This window comes from Pleurodeles waltl, chromosome 9, assembly GCF_031143425.1.
Source record: "Pleurodeles waltl isolate 20211129_DDA chromosome 9, aPleWal1.hap1.20221129, whole genome shotgun sequence".
Classification (NCBI taxonomy): Eukaryota; Metazoa; Chordata; class Amphibia; order Caudata; family Salamandridae; genus Pleurodeles; species Pleurodeles waltl.
Window position 1 is genome coordinate 903254776 of NC_090448.1, and position 24776 is coordinate 903279551.

Sequence of the window (24776 nt, forward strand, 5' to 3'; positions counted from 1 at the left end):
AACCCACAACACCCTCCCCCAGGTCTCCAAATTGAAGCAGCTCTCTAAAGAGGACACCATCGCCCTCATGACCTCCATCCACTCCGGATCCCTGCGTGGGTCCCTGCCTGCACCACTTCTACAACTTGGGAAAATAAGTAATCGGAGCAGCCCTCAGAGAAATCCTCAACACCGCCATCATTACAGCCACAGTCCCCAACACCTGGAAACACGCTGAGGTCAAGCCACGACTGAAGAAACCCTCAACCAACCCCAACAAGATCAAAAGATTTCACCCAATCTCGCTCCTCCAGTTCCCAGCCAAAGTCCTGGAAAAAGCCATCAACCGCCAGCTCACTGACTAATCCAAAACACAACAATCTGCTTGACCCATCCAAATCTGGCTTCTGGCCAAATCACAGCACCAAGACTGCACTGATCGTAGCAACCGATGACATCAGATGCCTCCTCAATCTCGAGGAAACAGAGGCCCTTATCCTCCTCAAGCTATCTGCAGCTTTCGACACCATCTCCCACCACACTCTGATCACTAAACTCCACACTATCGGCATCCAAGGAAAAGCACTCAACTGGATCATCTCCTTCCTCACCAGCTGAAAACAGAGGATTCTCCTCCCACCCTTTGATTTTGCCCCAAAAGACATCCTATGTGGCGTACCCCAGGGCTCCTCCCCCAGCCTCACCCTCTTCAACACCTACATGACGCCACTAGCCGACATCACTCATACCTACGGACTCAACATCATCTCCTATGCCGACGACACCCAGCTCATCGTCTCCCTCGCGGACAACACCATATCCACACGAACCAACTTCCAAAACACCATCACAGACATCGTCGCCAGGATGAGGTCCAACTGCCTCAAGCTAAACTCAGCCAAATGGATACCTCATCTTCAGGAACAAGCCTTCTCTCTGGATGACACGTGGTGGCTCGCCACCCTCTGTCCTCCACCAGCACCCACAAGCCACGCATGCAACCTTGGGATCATCCTGGACACTCATCTGACCATGAATCAACATATCAATGCTGTTTCCTCATCCTGCTTCAACATCCTTCACACGCTCTGCAAGATTTTCCGTTGGATACCCATCTCCACCAGGAAAACAGTCACCCAGGCCCTCATCTCCAGCCGCCTTGACTATGGTAACACACTCTAAACCGAAACCACCAAGCAGCTCCTGAACCACCTTCAGGTCATCCAGAATGCCACAGCAGGACTCGTCCTCAACCTTCCCAGAAGGACCAGCATCACTCCCCTCCTCCGGGCCCTCCACTGGCTCCCCGTACAGCAAAGATGCCTCTTCAAACTCCTCATGCACGCACACAAGGCCCTCCACGACTCTGGACTCATCTACATCAACAACCACCTCACTTTCCACAGACCATCCAGAGAACTCCACTCAGCCACCCTCCCCCTGGCTCACATCCCCCACATCCACTGCAAACACTTCAGAGGACGCTCCTTCTCACACCTCGCCACCAAGTCCTGGAACGACCTCTCTCTCCACCTTCTCACAGCCCCCTCCCTGAAGGACTTCAGAAAACATCTCAAGACCTTGCTTTTTGACCACCACTAATGTCAGCCAGATGAGTCCCAGAACACCAATCTAGCATTTGAAGACACCCCGGCGTGACAAGCCCGCGCTCTACAAGAACCCCCTGACTGATTGACTGATTGATGTTTTGTATGAATAGGGAATATGTGTCTGGGTGCATGAAAGTTATGTATGCTATGGTTTTGTATTGTGTTAGTTATGTGTGGATTTGTTAGGGGTATGGACAAAGTGGTATTTGGTGTTAATGAAGATGCCATAGTGTTGCAGTTGGGGTAGAAGGGTGTATAGGTACGGTTTGAGGCCCAAAGCTCCAGGGGTTCCCCTTAGCTAAAGTGGTAAGTGGTGGGCAAGGGAGGGGAGCCCCCTCCATGTACGTTGCAGGGGCCCCTCAAGTTTCATTACAACACTGATTTGTGGGGTTTAAAAGTGGTTGCTGAGTCATGGAAACCAGCATGAGATTTGTTTGTGGTATATGAATATTTTTCATTTGCTGAGACAGTGTTACTATGTTTGTGGATCTGGATGGCTTAAGGTGTTTGCTGATGAATGACAAAATGGGCAGCATTTCGGGTCCTAGGCCCGACCTGGTCCAAACGCACAACTGCCCTAGGCCTCCAGGCTCAGGCTGAAATACCCTGAACCCTAGGCTTATATTGCCCTATTGGCCAATGGGAATCCTAACCCTAATGCTAACCAAACAGAACCCTAACCCTAAACCCTAGAGCCAATGAAAGACCTGGCCCTATTAACCAAATACAGCCCTAGCTCTGGCAGCCAATCAAAATCCAAACCCTAAGACCATAGCCCAACAGAAACCCTGTTCCTAGCAACCAGTCAGAAACTCTAGCCCAAACAGCCAATCAGAATTCAAACCCTAAGCCCTTAGTCCAATAGAAACCCTAATCCTAGCAACCAATCAGAGCACAAGATGCAACAACAAGGAAAAACTAATATAACAGAGAAGAGACCTTAAGCACAGGCTACTGCAGCAGGGAGGTGCTCCTGAATGCAGAATCTCCTTGGATACAGAAAGGCTCAATCCAAACTTTGTAGCTGCCTGATTCAGCTCTTCAGGTAAGGTCCAATTATGAAGCCACTAAAATACTGCTTTTTTATGCATTTAAACTAATCACTTTTTCAATCCAAATATGAGTGCTGCACTTTCCAAAGACAGTTAAAATCGTAAAGCGATTGAGAAGTCTTTTAAACACACACTGATCAGCCACTAAGGTGTATTTTGCCTTTTTTACCTTGCCGGGCACGGGGGATGGGAGAAGGCTTAGTACAGTGTAGGGGAAAAACTAGGAGAGAAATGTAAACAGTCACAGGTAGAACAAACAGCAGTTTTAAAGTACAACATTTGCAGAAAGCAATGCCCAGTCTTTCCACACTGGCGGTCAAGTGGCGGTACGACTCATAATGAGGGCCATATTGTCTCATATGGTATGCAAGCTATGCCAATTAGTTTAGATACCCCAAACCCCTGGCTGTGGCTCATGGAATTGTAGCAAAACATCTTACCCATGCATACATCTCTTCTAGGTCACACTGTGCATCAGACCTCACTTCACTAAGGACCAACCCTATGAACTCATCCGGGTTTTCTTTACTCAGTGCTCCAGCTGCTCTGTTTTTCACAAGGTCTGATCTACCTCTTTATTCTGGGATGAAGTGATATTTGAAAGGTATAGCCAAGAGAGCTGCTATTGTGTCATTCCCAAAAGAGTGTCAGGGTATGGAACTACTAATACCTCCCTCAGCCACACTCACTCTCAAATGTTGCTTTATTTTCAACTACAATGGTCAATTTCTGAAGGTCAGCTGATAATTTCCCTCTACTCAATCCATGTTGGGTCTGTGTCTCGAAAGTCTATGCTCCGGATTTATTGAATTTCCTTTTCATGATTTTACAGCCAATCTTAAGAAGGTTGGTCAATGGTGAGTTGGGGCCTGATTAGTATCCCCTCCGCCAGGGTTGTAATCAGGCCCTTAGTGTCTTAAAAAGATTTGGGGTTGTGATCTTCATATCTTCCATAGCGGAAGTGCCCTGAAGTTTAGCAATCTATCACTTTTCTTGTAATGTAAATGTTTATTGTCTTCTGAAAAACAAAACTAAGGACACCTTAAAAGCTTTAAGGATGGCCCTAATGGAGGGTGGAGGTACTTTGATCTAGCATCTGACTGCCCTCGTCTTCTGGGATCAGGAAATATGACAGTACTCAAATGATCAATACCCTCTTCCCTAATGTGATTTAGCTTTTTTAAATTAGGCAGCCATATTCACATGTAGTCCCTTAAGCAGTGTAGTGTCATCTCGACCAATGTGACTATAAAAAGGAAACCTTTTAGTTGAAAATCTACCATAAGCCCTACCTGTTAATGAAAGAGATGAGACACTGTGCATATCTCTAGAGCCAGGATGGTAACCAAAATCAGCCCTGGCAAAAATGTCCAAATCAGCCTTTTACTGGAATAGGCCTGCAACCAGGATGGGACCACGAGAAGTTTCATGGATGGGTCATGGCAGTCCATCTAGCTCTGAAGGCAGCCCTCTCTCCAGCAGCCCACCAGGAAAAAGTCGGAGTGGCAGAAAGGCCAGGACAACTGTGTATATCTATGAAACAGATCTGGTGAAGGAACTAAATAGGTACTGGTGTTAAGGCAGAAGTTGCATGATCAGAGCTGTGTTAAGCTTTTGTCCAGAGCTGAACTAAATGTATGGATACAGAGAAGAAGAGAAGAAAGACCCCTGCACAAAATGACCAATCACTGGTTAAATTATACAATTACGACAAAGGTGGTTTATGAGACTGCGGGAAGGATGAATACGAAGGGAATTAATTATTTGATCTGCAATGGTTAGGTAATATGGTTCAGAGTTAACCGGATATTCTCTCATTCCTATTATCCACAAACATCGGGATAGATAATAACTTTAAATACAGCGACTTGAGGGTTATGTCATAGTTCGAGGTCTTCTAGAACAAATGCGCACTGCTGTGAAATACCAATATATTAATAGTGCAGATCTCTGTCTGGACACAAGGTGGGGCTGTATGAATAAGAAATGGATCCACCACATAAACGCAGCAATGTAACCCAAAAATGGACCATAAGGATTTGTCTCTTTCCCTTCCCCTGGAAGTCAGTGTCTCCATCATGGACGCCAATCCACTAAAATTCCAGGAGTAGTTCAATTACGCAAACGTTATTCCCGATAACTTCAGAGGTTTGGCGCCGTTTCACAGATCTAACCACTAAAAATTCTCCCATTTGCTGCTGCGGGGGCATGGGGAAAGCAGGGTACAGAAACTAAAGCAAGTTAGCTTGGCTACCCCTAATAACGTCCACGGTCACCATGTTATGTGTTGGCATATCAGTGACAATAAAAGGGAGCTTCAGATGACTTAGAAGAGAACCCCTACCATGCACCCGACCTTGAACAATGCTATGTACAGTGCTTCTCGGTCTCAGATGTGCACCAGTTATGTTCCATCACATAAGGATGAAACTTGTTCCTCAATCAATGCAAACATGTTAGTGTTCTACATTACAAGCCGCAGAGCCCCCGCATCAGCTCCTACCTTATAAGCCCTGGGTTCAAGGTTGGTCGGCAACAGTGTTTAGCACTCTCTGTGGTCTGTCACTGTATGTGCCTTGCTAGTGTGTCGTAATTAGCTTTTGAATCGAGCTCATCCATATGTAAGGGTCCATAAGTGAGACTTTAGAATGTAAATATTTGACTTTTCCTATTCATTCATGAGGGATATTATGGTGGGAGACTGTGAAAAGGGAAGGCTTTTCGTGACATTATTTTCAAAAACATCTGAACCAAAACCAGGGAGACAAAATGGAATGCTAGTGGAAAAAAGGGTATGAATTTATGGGAAAATAGGATGGGAGTTCATAAAAATACCAGCATAACTAGGTAATTTACCTTACAGAGATACTTGGGGCCTTCATTATTGAAAGCGAACATTGCTATCCATTGATGATTATCACGTTTAACTCTTGCAGCTAACAAACTATTATGAAACCAAATTAGGCACTGCTTCCGATTTAGTGGAAGGGAGTTATGCTTAGGCGAGACAAGTTACTAGACAGACTATGAGTGCTAGAAATCTCAAATGTTGGTTCTGTCTATAAAACCACAATGTCAGAATGATAAACCATAACAGAAGAATGTTGGATTAGTATGGTACTGTGTGCCCACACACTCCCAAGCATTGAAGTGACCAGTTTCTGAGAAGTAAAAACCAGAAGAGGCCAGACATAGAAGTAGGAATAAGGGCTGACAAGATATATATATATATATATATATATATATATATATATATATATATTCACCTATTAGAGTTATCTCAAGTAACTATATCTCATGCCCGAAGGTAGCTATAACTCGCGCACCCTCTATGCACATTGTTTTCTTCAAACAGTTTACTGCAAATATTATATTGATATTATCGATGATGTTATCAAATATGTAAGGAGTGCCGTAATTTGTGGGGTGATTAGCAGTGCATGGCGAGATAACTCTAACTTTAACAGGTGAATTTCTATAGTTTTGTACGTTTAAAATGTGAGTCTAACTAAAATGTCCCTGTAATCTTTGGATTTTTAAGTGAATTTCTATGGGTTTTTTAAAAAATTCTATTTCCTAACTATAACGTCCCGGTAACCTTTGGTGTTTTCAGTGAATTTTTTTTTTTATGTTGTCATTTTCATTACCATACGTTAATCCAACCACCGCTGCACAGTGCCTTTAGCCAGGCCCTGAAGTCAACCCCCTACAATCACTCAACCTTGCATCATGTACAGCCTTTGGCCGTGCGCGGTGGGGATGGATGCAGAGCATGGCCTGTGGCCAACCCCCCTAACCACCTGACCCCACCCTGCTCATGGCCTTTGGCCATGCACAGCATGAGTTGGGCTCAGATCCACGTGGCCCCCCTCCTCCAGCTGATTTTGGCCCTGAGGACCCCATCCTCCTGAGAACGGCGATAATATATGTATTGTTTGGGGGAGAGGGTCAATCTTGGCCGCAGGGACCCCATCCTCTGGGGCCCGCATCAATATATATTTTTTTAGGGAGAGGGGTCGCATGGCTCCCCCTCCCCATGCCGAGTTTTGCCCCAGGGACCCCATCCTCTAGGGCCCAGTGTTAACATATGTTTTTTTGGGGTGAGGGGGCCGTGTGGTCCCACCTCCCCATGTCGATCTCAGCCCAGGTGTCCCCATCCCCCGGGGCCTGGCAATTTCACCTAAGTGCCCCCCAGGGTACCCAGTCATCACCATTGGGGACTGGGCGGGAGCCTGAAGGCCCTCCCGTTCCCAGCCAGATCCCCACCTCCTGGAGGAACAGGCACTGCTGTCACAGACAGGGAGCTGCTAAACATGCAGCTTCCTGTCTGTGAGAGCATTGTTTCATTTGTTTCCCTGCCTGCAATTGTACAGGCAGGGAAAGAGAGGAAACCTCCACTTGAAGCAAGTGAGAGCTGTTTGACAGCTATCACTTGCTGGAACCGGAGTGTTTGCTTTGATTTAGCAGGAGCTGTCGAAGCTCCCATCAAGTCACTGTAAACAGCTATGTCCCAGGGGTGGGCACCCCAGGCCATAGCAGGAGCCGGCCCTGGAGTGTGGTGGTCCCCAGGGCCATTGTTGGCTCCAAATAGGGGCCGTGTGGGCTTCCTCCAATCCTCCAACATTTCAATTAACCCCAGGGAGCTGGTGGTCCCTGGTGCCAGGGGTCTGCAACTGACGTCCCCCATTCAAAATTTCAATGCCCCTGGGACCTGGCCCACCTGGGATCTGTTTACAAAACAAGCTCAGGAGCCTGTGATTTATTTACTTATTTATTTATTTTTTAATTTACACCAGATCTGCTGTGACTGCTGCTGATTTTGTTTTTTAATGCTTTTTTGCTCTGGTGGAGGTCACCAGCACCAGAGTTAAGGGGTCAGGATGTACCTACCCTGCCCCTTTTCTTTTTCTTACATTTTTTTCTGGGACTCAGCTGAAGCCAAGTCCCAACATAGCTACCAACACTTCCTTGTTCCTTATCAGCCAATCAGATCTCAGCATGAGATCGGGAAGGTTCTCGGGGCCTTCACATCCCTAGATATTTAATTTTTGTTTTTTAATTTCTCAAAAACTACTGAATGGATTTACACCAAATAACAAAAAGGGTGCTTTCCGGACCAAGAGCTACCTTTCTGCCAAATTTGGTGTAATTCCATCCAGTGGTTCGGGCGCTATCGCTCTTCAAAATCCCTATGGAAAAATGAATGAGGAAACCATGTTTTGGGAGCCCCCCCCCCCTTTTTCTCAACCCCTACTTGACAGATCGCCATGAAACCTTCTAGACAGAAGCTGAATTGAGCATCATATTTTTATGGAGAATTTTGTGAAGATTTGTAGAATGGCGCCAAAGTTATTAGCAAAATAAAAAATGCTTTTTGTATAGCAACTAGGTCCTAACTATAACTACCTACTGGTGACCGCCAGTAAGTTATATATATATGTATATGTATATATATATAAAATATATATGTGTGTCAAAAGAAATTCACTGCACTCCAGGAATCCAGTTTTATTGCCTTTATTGATGAATGGCAACCACCAACGCATTTCAACTCTTGTGAGTTCTTTCACAGTATATATATATATATATATATATATATATATATATATATATATATATATATATATATATATGCACATATATATACACACACACACACACACACACACACAATCCATCCTGCCATTTAAGAGGCATTATGGATCTTGTAGTTTTACAACTGTAACACCAATTAAAACAACACACAATCCCATTCCATGATGGTTTTGCCCATATATCCAAAAGTCAGTATAACCTAACCCAATTTTCTAGTTATGATGGGTTTTCATATTGTAATACATACATGACCCTTTCAATACATTTTGTAGGTTGGCAGTCAGTAGCTGACTGACACCTCGATGTCATGTTATATCTGACTGCCTGATAACATCATTTATACATTCTGCACCCGTGAATAGTCTGTACTTTTATCAATATTAATTTAACTATACTTTCTTGAGCATGTGTACACTGTATGCTTAATTCAGTGTAGATTACATCACATTTTACTATATATATGCCATAGCATACCCACATTTGCATATGTTAGGGCTGAGTGCCCTTTCATTATCATTGTATCGCAGTAGGGCTGGACCTTACTGAAGCATTCATTATTTATTTTTTTAACTTTTGCCCTGCAGGCCTATCCTATTCCACCTTCTCCATTTCAACATAACAAGTCAAACCAATTTTCTTGAAAACCCCAAGTTTTTTCGTATAGACTGGATATAGCTGAGGCAAACTGAAGAATAGTTCATAACACTGCATCTTCTTATACAATGTCAACAGTTCTGGAATTAAATCACAGTTTTATAGGGGAGCATAAAGCTCCTCATCAGTGTTCAATCCTGAGGGTGACTTTGTGCATAACTTAACAACATATCTGCTTTCAAGTTGCCGTAGTTTCAAAGTTCTGTCCCGCCGCGTTCAACTTTGGTGACCTGAGCTATGCCAAAGAATTCTTTAGTACTCGAGTCATTGGAATGTTCGTTCATATAATGTTTTGCAATAGCATAGTTCTGGTCTTGATGTTGTAGTGCACTTATATGTTCTAATATTCTTTTCTTTAAAGAGCATATTGTACTACCTATGTACTGTAGTTCGCATTCACATTCTATAATGTAGACCACATATTGGCTGGTGCATGTTATTCTCTGCATGATGCTGGTCTCTTTACCCTTGCCATCTTTACTTTTTTTTTTACATTTTTGGCCACTTTGCAAGCTTTACAATTGCTGCACTTGTAGAATCTCTTGTTGTCAAGTGTCAACTAATTAGAGACCATCTGCCCGAGTCTAATTTTAACATACAATAAGGAGAGCAGAGAAATTGTAAAGATCTTTAAAAAACACTGGAATATCTTAAATAGTGATGTGGATATTGCACAAATCATGAGCCCCAAACCACAAGTGCCATATAGAAGATCAAGGTCCTTAAGGGACACGCTTGCTAAAAGCTACTGCTAATTATTGACATCTCAGAAATGGTTGACACATGACAATGGAGGTTTTACAAGTGCAAGAATTGTAAAGTTTGCAAAGTGGCCAAAAATGTCAAAAAATTTAAAGATGTCTGGTTTTCATTGTCAATGGAGGGTGATCCACTTGACGGTGTGCACTGTGACTCACAGATTACTCATTTGCAACAATGCATACTAAAAATACTTAACCCGCATAAGATGAGTTTTCTTCAACAACAGGATTAACATTAGAGGTAGCACAGTCTATGTCAACAATGTTCAAAGCTGAATTTGCACACTGACAGCAATTTTACCTCCAAAATTCTCTTTAAAGCCAAATAGTCTGAGGACAACTGGTTCATTTTATGTTTGTGGACAGGGCTGCGTTGAGCAATGGTCTCCAGCTCTTCCATCTGAAGTGCTAGTTTCATTAAGTCTTCATGGAGCATCTGAAACACACAAACCATATTGAACATGAGATATATGAAACAAAGACATATGTCTCACATTCTCCAACCACTGACACTTATCTCATTCATGCCTGGAACAGGCAGATAATTAAGGGGGGTATTGGGTGTGAGGGAGCAAGAAAAAACATTGAAAGTTAAAATGAAATCAAAGGGCTTGACTGTCACCATCTGAAACAAATGGGGAACTCCTGCAGCTCATCATTTATGTCTCATACTGGAAGAAGGTATTTAACAACCAACCAATGGGTCAACTACAATTGATGGCAGTACACAGATCCAATGGCAATGTTGCATAACCTGCAACTCTTAACAATAAAAGGTCCCACTAGAATCCAATGTACCACTGCAGGTAATAATGACACACACCCCGCTGATGCTAGGACAGTTGTGACTGAGTGTAATGAGCAAAGTGGTGCAAGCTGTGTATTAAAGTAAGTGAACACTGCAGCTGACCAAGTCAAGTTTCTACTACTGGATTCAAAGAGGTAACATAGCACCTTGATTGTTCTTTTAAACACTGATGTTAAGTTCCGCATTTCTCTCACCACCTTAGTAAAGTACTGTAAAATGGGATATGTATCGACCTAAAGAACTTAGGAAAAAACTGGCACATCTGCATTAATGTTATCGATGAATCAACGCGCAACGTCCCAAATGTCTTAAAGAAATTTTGCCACGCGTATGTAAATTACCTGTAAGCAGAGCATACATTTGTGCACATAATAGTGCTCATTAGTATGAATAATATTGTGCTGCGTAAATTTCTTTGGTTGCACAGGGTGTGGTTAGGTCTCACATCATGGCAGTGCACACAAATGATATCAAATGTGTCAAGCCACACAAATGATATCAATTTGTGGATGTTCCATGGTCACGGTATTGGCATACATTCTGAATGTTATTACCAGGTCGCAAACCATTGATATGGGCTTAACATACATATCAGGATTTCACTCCATCACTCTTGACATTAACACATCAACAAGAGAATTGCCCGTTGTATTTTCTATTCTCCTTTGCTTCCTTATACATCGTTCATCAACCAGCACAAATACAATACAAAAGCCCAAATAACTACTTCAACAAGTTGTAAACTTAAATATCAACTTTGGGTACAGTGCTGATTTTGGATCGCTTAGATATAGATTCATTTTTATACACAAGCAGATTACCTTTTCTTCAAGAAATGGTGCCAGTTATTGAACGAAGTTACCATTTACAAACGTGGATTAGCCTTGTCCTTCAGTTCATTCATTCCTTTTGTATAAAATATGCTCGTGAAACAAAAGATATCTCGACCAACAATACAATGAGAATATAACCAAAAAACACTTTCTTTGAGGAACTGTAAACCAATACAAACTCACCTGCAATCTCTGAAGTTGTGCTTCTTTACCGACCAGGTCAGGCTGGGGTTGATTCTCTGCTGCCACTTTTACTCTGATGGCATACAAACTCTTCTGAAAGGGCTGGAACACTGCATCAAAGTCTTCACTCTGCGACACTGACATCTACACAGGTAAAGAAAGAATACAAGGTAATAAAGAAAACACCTCTGGCACCATCCGATTATTCCCCTACTTCCAGAACTTAATTTGTAGATAAAAAGGTGCCGGTGCTCAAAGCCCTCCTCTTAAACACGCGGCTGCTGCAATTAAATGTGTGAACATGGAATACTGAGGCAGCGTAATCCCAAAGCCATCTCGGCCTTTTTAATCCATATAAAGCCACACTCCGCCTCTTCCGCTCACTCTTGCAGCTTTCTGCTTTCTCCCTTTGTGACGCTTTTTCGTTTTTCCCGTCATCCATCTTTCCCATATGGGTCTTTTGCTCGCAGCAAATGCTTGAGGCAGAAGACTAAGCGCCGGCCCTCAAAAATAAGTGCCGGTGCTCAGCGCCGGACACAAGCAGCACAAATTAAGCACTGCCTACTTCGTGTGCTGAATGAACCGACGCTGAATATGTAACCTTAAGGGCTGTTATTGTAACCAATCAGATGAGAAGCACACAGGTTAACTAGTCACACATTTTTTATTACACTTGTAAGCCTTCCAGGACAACACTGCAGCCCGCTCTAACTGCATTTTAAGGTATTTACAAGTACCTTACTCTGTCCATTTTAGTTAAGTTATTTTGTACAGTTTACATACATACCGTTTCGTTAACAGCCTGCCCAACAGGCAGGGCAGGGAATGAAAACCGACTGTGGCAAAAAACTTAACATCAAACCCGCAGTGGAGGGAGTGTAGTCAATGAGCCCTCCCCAGAAACGAATCTTTTAGAAAGAATGCCTTCATGGCGGGTCCGTCCCTGTCTACGGAACTCAAAGAAGACTGCTATGCATTTTCACATTAAAGACGTTATATTACAATGGTTCTCTCTAAAGGATATTATTAGGTAACGGATAATAACACCAACTAAAGGTATCTCTAAATAAATAAAATGAATGAATGGTTTGAGGTTTGGTAAAGCTACCACATAGAAAGTTAAATGCTATGCAAAGCGTTCATCTCGCAGCAAATCATGTAGGATAAATCAGGTGGATGCTTCCGTTCATTTCACCACAGGAGAATGCATGCAATTAGCTTAATTTGAGCCATTGGTTTCCGGAAACAGGAAGCCACACGGTGGAGCTGTCTGTCTAATTTAGAGACAAGCACAATAACCATTGTTTATAAACTCAATATACAAAGAAATGACTAATACTCACCACCAAAGCTATTCTTATAGCTTTGGGGGGCTGGAACAGTCAGAACTGTCACACTTTCAGGAGTGTGATGGTTAGTAGTTGTGTTGATACTGTAATAGGCAGCTGTGACACCAGCAATGAGTGGTGCAAGTGGAAGTGGCCTCCTGAAGAGAGCCTTGACACATTTATTTATTACAAATAAAGCACTTGGTGACTGAATCCCCACCGGAGTGTTTTAAAGCATGAGGACGGGTCTTGTAGCAATGTAAAGGAAATCTTACACCATGCTGGAGACAGAACAGTCACAAGCTGCATATTTTCATAAAGAGTTCATCTTTGTCAGGGCACAACCATTTTCAAATTCGAGACCCTGACTTAATCTAGAAGCTGTAGTATACTATTCCACTTAGTGCCAATATTCCCCTTTATTTCAGGTAGAAAAAAACGAGTTGTTTTCACAAATTGTTCAAGGTCTGTGTTTCTTAACAAAAAAACATTGCTGCTGATGAGAAGGGATGGCTCAATGGGGAATGTTAGGATTTATGAAGGAAATTACCATTTGCTGGCGTTAAATAATTGCAATATGAACAAAAAACGGACGTGGGAGACTACAACACATGCTCCATACAAAACCTTTGATTCCTAGAGAAACAACACAACAAAGAGACACTTTGCGTGATGAAAGAGAAAGTGCGTTTTAAAGCGGCCATGACACCTTTTCACGCTCCATTTAACATTCCAAGTGCGCTGTTAAGGGCTTCCCAATAGAACACGTTCCAAGGTCCTCCGTTCCTGTTACTCTTTAAACAAAGCTGGGGATCCGGCCTCCCCTTGTCAGTCTGCTGAGAAATGATTAACAGACACCGAGGAAGGAGGTAGCTGGCAGCAGAAATGTACGGGACCAGGAAAGAGCAAGAGCATATCTATGCAAGTACCGACTTGCTCAATACAAACGCACTTGGTTCATTGATTAAACCATAATTATTTTAGTTTTCGCGAGCTGCTAATCCTGGTTAGGCTAAATGACGCACATACGTGTAATGCAATGAAAAACGCCTCCACAAAGATGCAAGACTATCAGCTAATATTTCAACGATATTCCTCTTAACAATACTTTGTGTGTGACTGAAGATCAAGTGCAGCAGAAGGACATGCTACTGAGAAGGGAGCAAAAACAGCACATTCCTTTACATTTCACCAGAGGCGGCTTTCTCGCTATGACGAAGGAGCGTCGCCGTCCTGGCCAAGGACCAATAGATTAAAAATAAGTAGCACTAGTTGCACTATTGTTTTATTTGTCATCTCCTGGCTCAGCCAACAGTAGAGGGAAGGGCAGGGCCATAAGAGGTGGGAGTGGGGAGGAGGGAAGAGTACACCTAAGTGTGCATGTGTGTTTGGCCTGCTGTCTCGGGCTGGCCAAACACATATGTGCACTTAGGTTTCTCAAGCCCGGCTGTATTTAACTGCCGAGCTGGAGAAACTGCACAGACCCCAGGGCACTGTCTGAGCAGCACTGACTGCCAAGACCATTCCTGATGCTGCTTTCATGCTATGCTTAGCATGAAAGCAGCACCAGGATTGCTGGGGAGCCCGTGCTGGTGTCCCAGTGAATGCTGGGACCCCACATGGAGGGAAGAGGAGTGTGAGGCGGCAGGAGACGGAGATGGCAGTAAGGTAAGTTTATTTATTTTTTATTTTCCCCCCTCCTTCCCCGTCCCCTCCACCCCGCCCCTCCCCTTGAGAGTTGTGGCAGCCAAACAGTGGAGGTGTGCTATTTGCTCCTTTATGGCAGGTTTCACATGCTGCAAATTGCAGCGGCTAATAACTGCGATTTGCCCCAACACCTCAATTTCCTTTTGGGTGCAAATGCTATTTGACACCCCCAAATGGGATTAACTCCACCATAGCAATTGGGATATATTCTACATGGATGGCTTGTGAGTTCTGGCAGTGGATCTTCCATGTCATGCTCTCCTACAACACACCAGCTGGTGCTCTTTTTTACAGACAGAGATTCACACAGCAAAATAAATCTATCATCATATATTGGGATAAGCAACATTTTGCTCCAAATGCACATCCTTAGAATAATTTACAGCACTGGATCATACAAATATTAAATCAAAATGAAGCAGTTTCCCAAGGTGGTTGCTGTTGCCAAAATGTGAACCCACTGCAGCGTGCTCTTCACTCCCAGAGGGCCAGCAGGCTTGCGAAGAAATCCACATTTCATTTTGTGTATATGGAGGTGTGATTATAGAAGTATAAAGCAGGAAAGGTCTACCCGTCACCTTGAAGCTGTTTCTCCTTTGCAGAAGGCTGTTGTGCAGGGCCTCCCTCTCCTTCGCGGCATTCACAACCTCATTCAGGAGAGACTCTGCTTTCTCATCATCAAAGATACCTCTCACGAAATCCTTGTTCAGCTGTACCATCATCAGCCTCTCCTTTAGGCGGGAGCTTTCTTCCAGCAATATCTGCAACACAGAAGTTTGAGTGTCACAAAGTAATTGTAAAATGCAGTTTAAGATTTGCTCATTTGATTTGGGGCGTATGGCTACATTCTTTGTACACATCTAAAAAACTGACCAACACTATATTGCCTCCTTAGGTCATAATTGTGATCCCCATGCTCAGCCTATATTCACCCTGCCAACCTTTCTATAACTTTTTCTTAGGCTACAGTAGTTTGACAAGACAAGCCCAGAACATGGGAGCCCTCAACCAGGTAGTATCTTAGAAGTGTATAAGATAAAACAGTTTCTGCATTACCTCTATCTGTGCGGAGAATTCCTGTATCATCGGAAGGTCAGTCATGTCAGTGGTGGTGTCCAGGACTTGCTCGGCTGCTGGCTTCCACTGGTAAAATTCTCGCAGGGGGTTTTGAAAACACTGTCTGAGTGTAGATTCGGTCTCTGTACAGCGCTTGAAGGCCTTGTTTTTAACACTGGAGAGAATACACATGGCGTCAAATGGAATACAAAGAGTAAATCGCAGGTCACAGTTTAAGATTTGGATTGGATATATTCTGCTGCACACAGATTGCAAAATATAATTTCCACATTGTACCACACCGATTTTACAATTATTATTTAGAACTGCTGCAGTATTTTGGCAGCAGATTTCATGGAATCTAATAAATAAGAGGTGAATAAATTTTGATGAGTGAAACATTGTATTTATCAGAAGGAATGGCAAGAAGTATTTTTTTCTAGTATTTACATATGCAAATATCTCACAGTGTGGCTGTATCAGGAAACTAATAATGCAAGATTGATGAGTTGGAATTTAATTCCTTCATGGAACCTTACTTTGGTCACTGGGCCAACAAGACAGGAAAAGTCAAGCATTTATTTTGTGAACAGTAGCCAAAATCTTTTGTAACACCATCTGACACTATATACCAACATCAGTTCAGAAGACTGGTGTGGATCGAAGTCCCTCTTTGAAAATGCAAAATACTGTGCGTGGTCTGGTATGTATCACTTTGGCATCTGGGCAACATTATTCAAGTTGTGTCAGTGGTTGCAGGTGCTTGGCACTGGTGCTCATTTTTGGGAAGAGGGGTCTCATTTTTGGGGACTTCTTTTTCATCACTATTCTTTAATCACAGCAAGACAGGCAGAAAAGGTAGAAAGGGGAGAAAGCAGGGATTAACAGTCATTTGCAAAGGAGAGAGAGAGAGAGAGAGAGAGAGAGAGAGAGAGAGAGAGAGAGAGGGAGAGAGAGAGAGAGAGAGAGAGAGAGAGACAGAGAGAGAGAGAGAGAGAGAGAGAGGGGCGTTCAAAGAAAGGGGCAACATTTGAAATTAAGACTTAAATGATTGCTGCTCAGAGAAAAAATATCTCCTGTTCTCTGCTGGATTGCGATGGAGAAGGTCTGACAACAGGCAGAAGAAGGGAAGTTTTGAAGATCTAAAACGAGATGTTTTGCCAAGGCCTTTCAAAATCATCCATGCCCTGGTCAGGGCCCGATTTGCAAACCTTCACGGAAAAAACAGAGTTATTTACTCCTGAATAGTTACTCCTGTGTTTTGAGTATGTTTATGTGCTTTTTGTTTTTTGTGATGCAAAAAGGATTCCAGAAGTACTCCTAGTTAACAACGCAAGTCATTATTATCTACAAGGATTTAAATTGATAACTTGTTCTGCATTCAGGTGTGTAACACAAAAGGACATGCATACTTAAATGTACAACTTTATTCCCTCCATCCTGAAAACAGGCTTCCCCACGCAGAAACCTTTTTTCATACATACCATGAATTGTGGCTGTGTTTGCTCTGCCTTCTACCATGATATTGCATTTACTCAGGTATTAATAAACATAACTTTGCATGGCAACCACCAGCAAATGTTTGGGGAGTACCCAAAAACTTGGAAATTTTGCTGGTTAACCCAACCTGAAATACCCACAAGTCACACCACTGCAGCTAGATTTGCTCACGCTAGGATTTCTGATGCACAAATTGTATTTGTGAGGCTAAAAGCCTACCATTCCCAGTTCTGTTCATCAGACATGAGAATTTGCCTATGCACATGTACCTATTTGCACATCCAAGGTGACCTTAGGTTCAGTCATAGCTTTGTGATAGAGTCCTTTGTCCCTATGTCAGAGGCATGGAACAGAAATTAAATGATCAGTCTTAACATTCACTTTTGCACGTACTCTTTGCTATTGATAACGGGGCCAATGTATTACATTTTGTGCTAAGAAATGGATTACCCCATCTTAGGTACATCACAAATCTTTCCCTAAACACACCTGTGCACGTCAAATATACATAACAAGGACAGGGAAGTCAGTGTTACTATAGTATTTATTAGCATATTTTGTTAGATGAAACACAGCTAGCAGAAGGCAAGGTAATTAATGTCACAATTTTCGGATCTATGAAAACAACTGCCCACACCAGCACAAACTTCATTAAAAAAGAAAAGAAGTCGAGAACCTATGTGTCTTAACTGCAAGTTACCTTTGTCATGGTCAAATAAACAGAAAACCACCACCAGTGTCTTAACATGAGCAGTAATCCCCATGGCAAATTCTCTCATCAGTTCATGTGAAATTTCTAGATGCTGCATACAACACAGCTAAATATGTGTTTCACTTGAAATCTCCACATACTCATTACTTTTGATAGCTTGAAACTGCAGATATACAACAAAAAAGCGCACTATCTCACTACTCTGATTACTCCATAAACGGATTACCTTTGATACTCTCGTATGGCAGAGATGACGCTGTTAGAAGGGTCCTGTACATCCTGTGAAAACCTGAACAACTCCTTAAGTTGTGACTTCAGTCCCTCTACTCTGGGCTCCTCTGCTGCAAGGGCTGACCTGGTGGCCTGGGTAAATGAAATATATATGTATATAAATGTATATAAATGAAAAATATATATGTAAATCTATGAAATAAATTCATTTGATACTGTAATGTGAAAAAATAAACAGGATGTGCGCATGACCCCTCCCCACTTTTTGAAATGCCCAAAAATCTTCTCCAGCACCACGATAGCTTACATTTAAAGAACACTCATGTTAGTATATCTGCAGTGCTACAAACAGTACTATTTGACTAATTCATAATTTGTACTTCCTCTATTCACTGTGATTTTGTGTTATGTTTTAAGTACAATGGCAATGTGGGTGGAGGCATGTTGTGAGGGTTCAATGGAATGTGGGGATGGTAACTGGGGGGGACACTCCCTGGCGCAGCATTTGGGGATGGACGCCGTTAGCTGATGGTCATCAGTGTAGTTGTGCTGTCTTTCATTATGGAGAATAGATCTACATGATCCAATCAAACTACAAGTTTGATTGTGTGTCCACATTGAAAGAGCCCTATACAGAGTGGCGATGAGTGGGTCCTCCTGACAGCACCCTTCAACAATAGTGAAGGTAACGTTTCTATTGGTTTCGGCAAGACAAGGTAAGAGAAGGCTCAGCACCACATAATTAAATACATGACAGAAGCTGGGAACTGCTTAATCTTAAAGGACATGGAAAGTGGGCTAGATTTTGACGTGTTTAAATAAACAGGAAAATTCAAGGCTTAATGCTTCGTTATCACCAATCTGACAGGCCCAAGGCTGATGTGGAGGATCTGATGAGTTAGTGCGAGGTGTGCGCATGCATGTGCTCAAGCCTTTTAGCACTGTTTGTTACTTCAGAGCAGCTGTGAGTCACGCTCACTCAATATTTCAGCAAGTTAAAGGATTAACACACAATGGTTGCCATATTTTCAAGGATTATCAGTGATACACACACTACTAAGCAAGTGGGGATTTAAAAGTGTATTATCCATTGATACGCACACTAAGAACTGCATATTGTGATATTTCACGGTACTCAATTGTGTGTCACTCAGTGAAATGCACAATAGTAATTTATGCGCAGCTTTCAGTGATACGCACACTCACATATCAGAAACTACTATTCTCCAATACTAGGAAACACACATGGGTTACCCCTAGAAGCAAAGATCCAATGAAAAAGCTGTTGCTAGGCATATTTATATATAAGAGAGATTAACTTATACAAATTGTAAAATGACATATTGATAGTTTATATGTTATATTACAGTGAATGTGCATATAATTAATCCCGATGATTGAAATGCTACAGATTATTAGCTCATGCTATTGGATTGTCGCAGCCAAGAGCACTGAATACTCACCATGCAAAACACACATTGTCCTACACAATTTTTAGCAGAACCTGGAGTACAAAAAATAAAATGGAAGCAATAGTACAAAGGTTTTGAAAACTATTTATATGTAATTGATTGAGCCAAATTTGAACCAGTCCGGAAGTTAGCACTCCTTTCCAATTGTTTAGCATCAGAAGGTCAACACATATTTGACCATTTACATGTGACTACTAGAAATGCTGAGGTGGAATGGAATGTATATAGAGAAGCTGTCTCTAGATTGACACAACACTTTAAAGAAGAAACAAGCGTGATAGTTGAGAGGCACAGATTCAATAAAAGATGAGAATTTCAACATGAATCCATAGACATTTTTTTAGCTGAATATGATGTTCTAATATCCACCTGTGAACTGGATGGAAACACTGACCCATATTTGAGAGACCAAATATTATAGAACTGCTTTGGTAGGAACATTTAAGAGCGAATATTGTGCTGCAGAGACTGAAGTTTATATGAAACATTAGAAATTTCGAAAGGAATTTAAAGAACTGTAATGGCATCAAAATGTCTAAGTAAAAGCATAGAGGACTCTGACAATGTAAGTGCGATAACAGTTACGCCAAAGGCATTAATTTCAAATATGACCAAAAACAAAAAACAAACAGGTGGGCTCAATCTCATCAATTCTCAAAGCAAAGACGCAAGTAATTGCTTTAGATTTAAAACTAGCGCACACATAGCGAATGCAAACAAATAATTCAGGCATTGGGAAAACATGTCTCAAATGTAAAAATGTTGTCAATAAAAATGCTGGAAAAGGATCAGAAAGTCGGTGGGGATCCAGTATGCACAATTTCAATTTGTAAAGTGCAGGTCCAAGTCACTGTGGATTCAGGTTCACCTATTACTTTTGTAACGGATGAGCTGTATTACAAGGAATGGAGTAACATACAGTTGTCACCACCAGATGTTGCGTTTGGTGAACATAACATATACATGATGGATTATTTTTCAGAAAATTTGTATTTTAAAGACAGATCCATTGTCATATGTGGCCAAGAAGAGTTAAAATATACAAGGATGAGATGATCAAGGCAAGTTTGGAATGGTGTTGAGACCAGGCACGCCATGTCCTATTTAATTGATAAACATGCCTTCTGCAAAAGAAAACCCACCTGCACTGCAAACTCTGCAACAGGTCCTATCAAAACATGAGTCATTATTTGAAGACCTGTTATGCACGGTAAATTGATTTGAGCATAATAGTTCTTAAAAAGCATGCTGTGCCAATCATTCACAAAGTGAGGAATGTGCCTTTAAGTGTTCGTGATCAGTTTAAACAACATTTAAATAAATTTTGTACAGACAAAGTCATTGAGCCAATTGACTCTTCACAGTTGGTGCATCCATTGTAATGGCTAAGAAGAAAACAGGTGAAGTCAAACTCTGTGTTGATCTAGGGTCTCATAATAAGAACATCCTGATTGCTCGTTTCCCATTGCCAAAAATCCAGGAAATACTAGCCCAATTGGGAGATGCTAACATCTGTTCATGTCTTTATTTAAGAACAGCGTACCACCAAGCCAAACTAGCCAAGGAATCATGCTCACTTACAGCTTTCAAACCACCATTTGGAGCACTTAGATGCTTAAGAATGCCTTTTGGGTTAGCTTCAGCAGCTGCAGTGTTCCAAAAATTGATGTTCACACTGTTTGGCAACAATAAGCACGTCCTAGCTTACCAGGATGACATTTTGGTATTCACAAAAGATTCTGAAGAGCACTTAGATGTGTTGAATGAAGTTTTGAGCACCGTAGAGTAACATGGCCTTACAGGCAAGAAGGAAAAATGCAATTTCATGGTAAAAAGCTTGGATTATTTAGGGCACTAAATTATCGAAGAAAAAATTCAATTTAAAGCTGATTTAGTGAATGCCATTTAGAACAGTCTGAACCCTGAAAACAAGAATCAACTGAGATCCTTTCTTGGCTTATGTGAGTATTATTTGAGATTCATTGACAATTTTGCCTTACAAACTAAACCTCTTAGGAAAACGCTCAGGAAAGGAGAACAATTTGGATTGGACAAACAAGAAGAAATAGCATTCGTGAATTTAAAGAAGCTAACAATGGCAGCACCTACTCTACAAGCATTCATTGATGACATTCAGTCCATCATAATGGTGGACGCCAGTAGATTTGGAATGGATTAAGTACTCTCACGGTTCAAGAAGCACATTATAGCATTTGCATCAAGGTGTCTATCTTCAACTGAACGCAAATATAGCACGATTGAGAGGGAGGCACTAGCTTGTGTCTGGTCGGCAAAACATTTTGAGACTTTCCTATGGGGTAGGAAATGTATTTTAGTGACTGATTATAAGCCTCTTGTATATCCACAAATGCTCACAATAAGGTTAGCCCAAGATTGGTGACCTTGTTGTAAAAAATGTTTGAAGTTAATTTTGAAATCAAGCACGTCCAAGGTGGTAAAAAACTCCTAGGCAGATTTTCTTTCCAGATGTCCCACTGCAGATCAAGAAACCTGATTGAGTGAAGAAGTGGAATGTGTGGTGGGGTTGGTGGATAGATTGACAGTGATACAGGGAGTGATTGTAAAGCATGAATGCAAGGAATGCTCTAAACATGATGATTGCCAGAAAAGAGTTGAAGAGCTCATTGTTGCAGGACGGCCAGAAGAGAGAAAAGTGAATAAAGATCTTCGGTCCTTTTACAAAGTTAAGGATGAGTTACCATTGAGGATGATATCATATTAGGAGGCAACCTGTTAAACCCTCCGCTTGAGTCGAGACATAGGTTATTTGAATTTGCGCATCAAGGACTCCTTTGGATGACAGGCACAAAGAAACTGTTACAAATGTATCACTGGTGACCTGGTATGGATGCTGAGGTAGTAAAGTGTAAGTAGGTGCAAAGAATGTCAAGATGCTGTATGAAAGTCAACCTGTGCAACACAACTCTTCATCCTGTAGAATTTCCTGATAATCCATGGGGAAAATTAGGTATGAATCTTCTCAATATATGATCTTGAGGCATAGAAGAGGTATGTTTGGTTTTAGTAGATTATTTTTAAAAATGGGCAGAATGCGCCATACAAGCATTGTAAAACCCAATAGCTCAGACTTTTGGAGCCCAAATCTCTTGGCTTTGCCATTACTTATTATAGTCAAATACATTACCAATAGAAACAAATTATTTTCTTATGGCAATGTGTATATATATTTTTAAACATATGGCTAAATCCATTGTCAACCCCAATAGGTCACAAAAGTTCTAATATTCGGCTTTGCCAATGCTTGTTACACTATGTTTGCATTGAAACTCAGTCCAGAGATTTACCCATCTTAACAGCAGTTATAGAACTGCCATTGGCAGAACGGGAATGGCAATGGCATGACGGTATACTCCAAAGACACAATACCACCAAATATCAACCTTAAGGAAGATCAGATGTTTAGAACCATATAGAACATATGCTGTTATCTTCTCGGCTACTTTTTATCTGCAAGTCAGTTGCTACAATGTATCGAGCTACTCCACTGAAGTATTTTGCTGGTGGTCCAGCTGCCACAATACCTTCACAATAGCTTTTAGAAGGAGTTAATAAATCAGTGGACTTCCCTAAGGATTTTTGACAAATAACAGCCAATTTGTTTTAAGGAGCAAATCTCAAATGCATAAAATGTCAGCGCTCTTCCTAACGTGATCTCGTAGATGTTCCTATAACGAGGTGTTTCACGCTGCAAATTAACGAAAATAAGAAACATAGGGCCTGATTCTCCGCCGTCCGCCAAGGTTCCGCCGCCAAAAGACCGCACCGCGGTCACAAGACCGCAGCGGCCATTCTAACATTTCCTCTGGGCCGGCGGGCGCTCTCCAAAAGAGCGCCCGCCGGCCCAGAGGAAATGCCCCTGCAACGAGGACGCCGGCTCAGAATTGAGCCGGCGTAGTTGCAGGGGTGCGACGGGTGCAGTTGCACCCGTCGTGTATTTCAGTGTCTGCATGGCAGACACTGAAATACTTTGCGGGGCCCTCTTACGGGGGCCCTTGCAGTGCCCATGCCATGGGCATGGGCACTGCAGGGGCCCCCAGGGGCCCCGCGGCACCCCCTACCGCCATCCTGTTCCTGGCGGGAGACCCGCCAGGAACAGGATGGCGGTAGGGGGTGTCAGAATCCCCATGGCTGCGGAGCGCGCTCCGCAGCCATGGAGGATTCCCCCGAGCAGCGGAAAGTCGGCGGGAGACCGCCGACTTTCCGCTTCTGACCGCGGCTGAACCGCCGCGGTCAGAATGCTCGTGGGAGCACCGCCAGCCTGTTGGCGGTGCTCCCGTGGTCGGTGGCCCTGGCGGCCACCGGCCGCCAGGGTCAGAATGACCCCCATATTCTGCGATTTTAAATTACAAATGTGTCAGAAATATAAAATAAAACTGACAAGTGTAAGGTGCTCCACCATTCATATGAAAAATTGAACTATTACTTCCGTCATTAAGAGGAACTTATCACTAGTTGATTACCAAAAAGTATGTCATGCTAACAAGAAAGGAAGCCATTTAGGTCATAAGGAGCATAGTAACATGCCTTTTAATTCAAAGGAGTTCCTTCTGAGGACAAAAAAACGGTTTATTATTTGGTGTAGGACAAGGACACAGGTGTGAAAAGGCGGTTATTCTAGATCCTGGATTTAGTATTTATAAACATCCAAATTAGATGCTTGGCCACCTTTCTTAACAGACACACAGCTGAGAGGTGCATACTCATCAATGCATTTTTGAATCAATGTGGCTTCAATGCGTTGAGTTATTTCAATTGGGCAAGGCACATTTCTGACTTCTGTGTGAATATATTGATCTTGTTAAAGGTTTCTAGCAGACGTGTTTAATGACGTGAATGTTTAATCAGGTGTTGTTGCAAGAACCTAACCACCAGGCGGACATTGTAATCACGGAAGCTCCGAGCTGTGGGTGAGTTTTAGTGGTGATTCTCTTAATAGCCTATGATTACATTGTTTGTGGTACGACAGAGAATGAGTGATGGATGTCCCCAGTTAGAGAAGGTTGCTTCCTCAGCAGCGGGCTGGAATGAATGGGTGGACTGTTCCAGTAAGACATGGTGGAAGCTGAGGGCCCTTACTTCCAGGCACTGGGAGGACACACAAGCAGGATATATGCTGGTATTCAAGAGGCAGCACGAAGCAGTCAGATCAATCCTACCTGCACTTTGCTCAATACTTTCTCTATAAAGTTCTAGTTAGGCTTTCCGTTCAGTGGCATGATGGTACTCATATACCTACCCATGAGCCCGCTCCCT

The 24776-nt window shown here is 42.4% G+C and overlaps 1 protein-coding gene across 2 annotated transcripts in view; it reads right to left on the reverse strand.

Annotated features, from left to right (window-relative positions):
* Positions 1 to 24776, reverse strand: part of SYNE3 (spectrin repeat containing nuclear envelope family member 3) — a 378235-nt gene that overhangs the window by 122722 nt on the left and 230737 nt on the right. For both annotated transcript variants that reach the window (XM_069208251.1, XM_069208252.1), the window contains exons 8-12: positions 18005 to 18141; positions 15567 to 15741; positions 15089 to 15271; positions 11476 to 11619; positions 9953 to 10087 (exon numbers count right to left, since the gene is read on the reverse strand). In XM_069208251.1, the coding sequence (XP_069064352.1) occupies positions 9953 to 10087; positions 11476 to 11619; positions 15089 to 15271; positions 15567 to 15741; positions 18005 to 18141 (774 nt within the window). The remainder of the gene's footprint in view (positions 1 to 9952; positions 10088 to 11475; positions 11620 to 15088; positions 15272 to 15566; positions 15742 to 18004; positions 18142 to 24776) is intronic.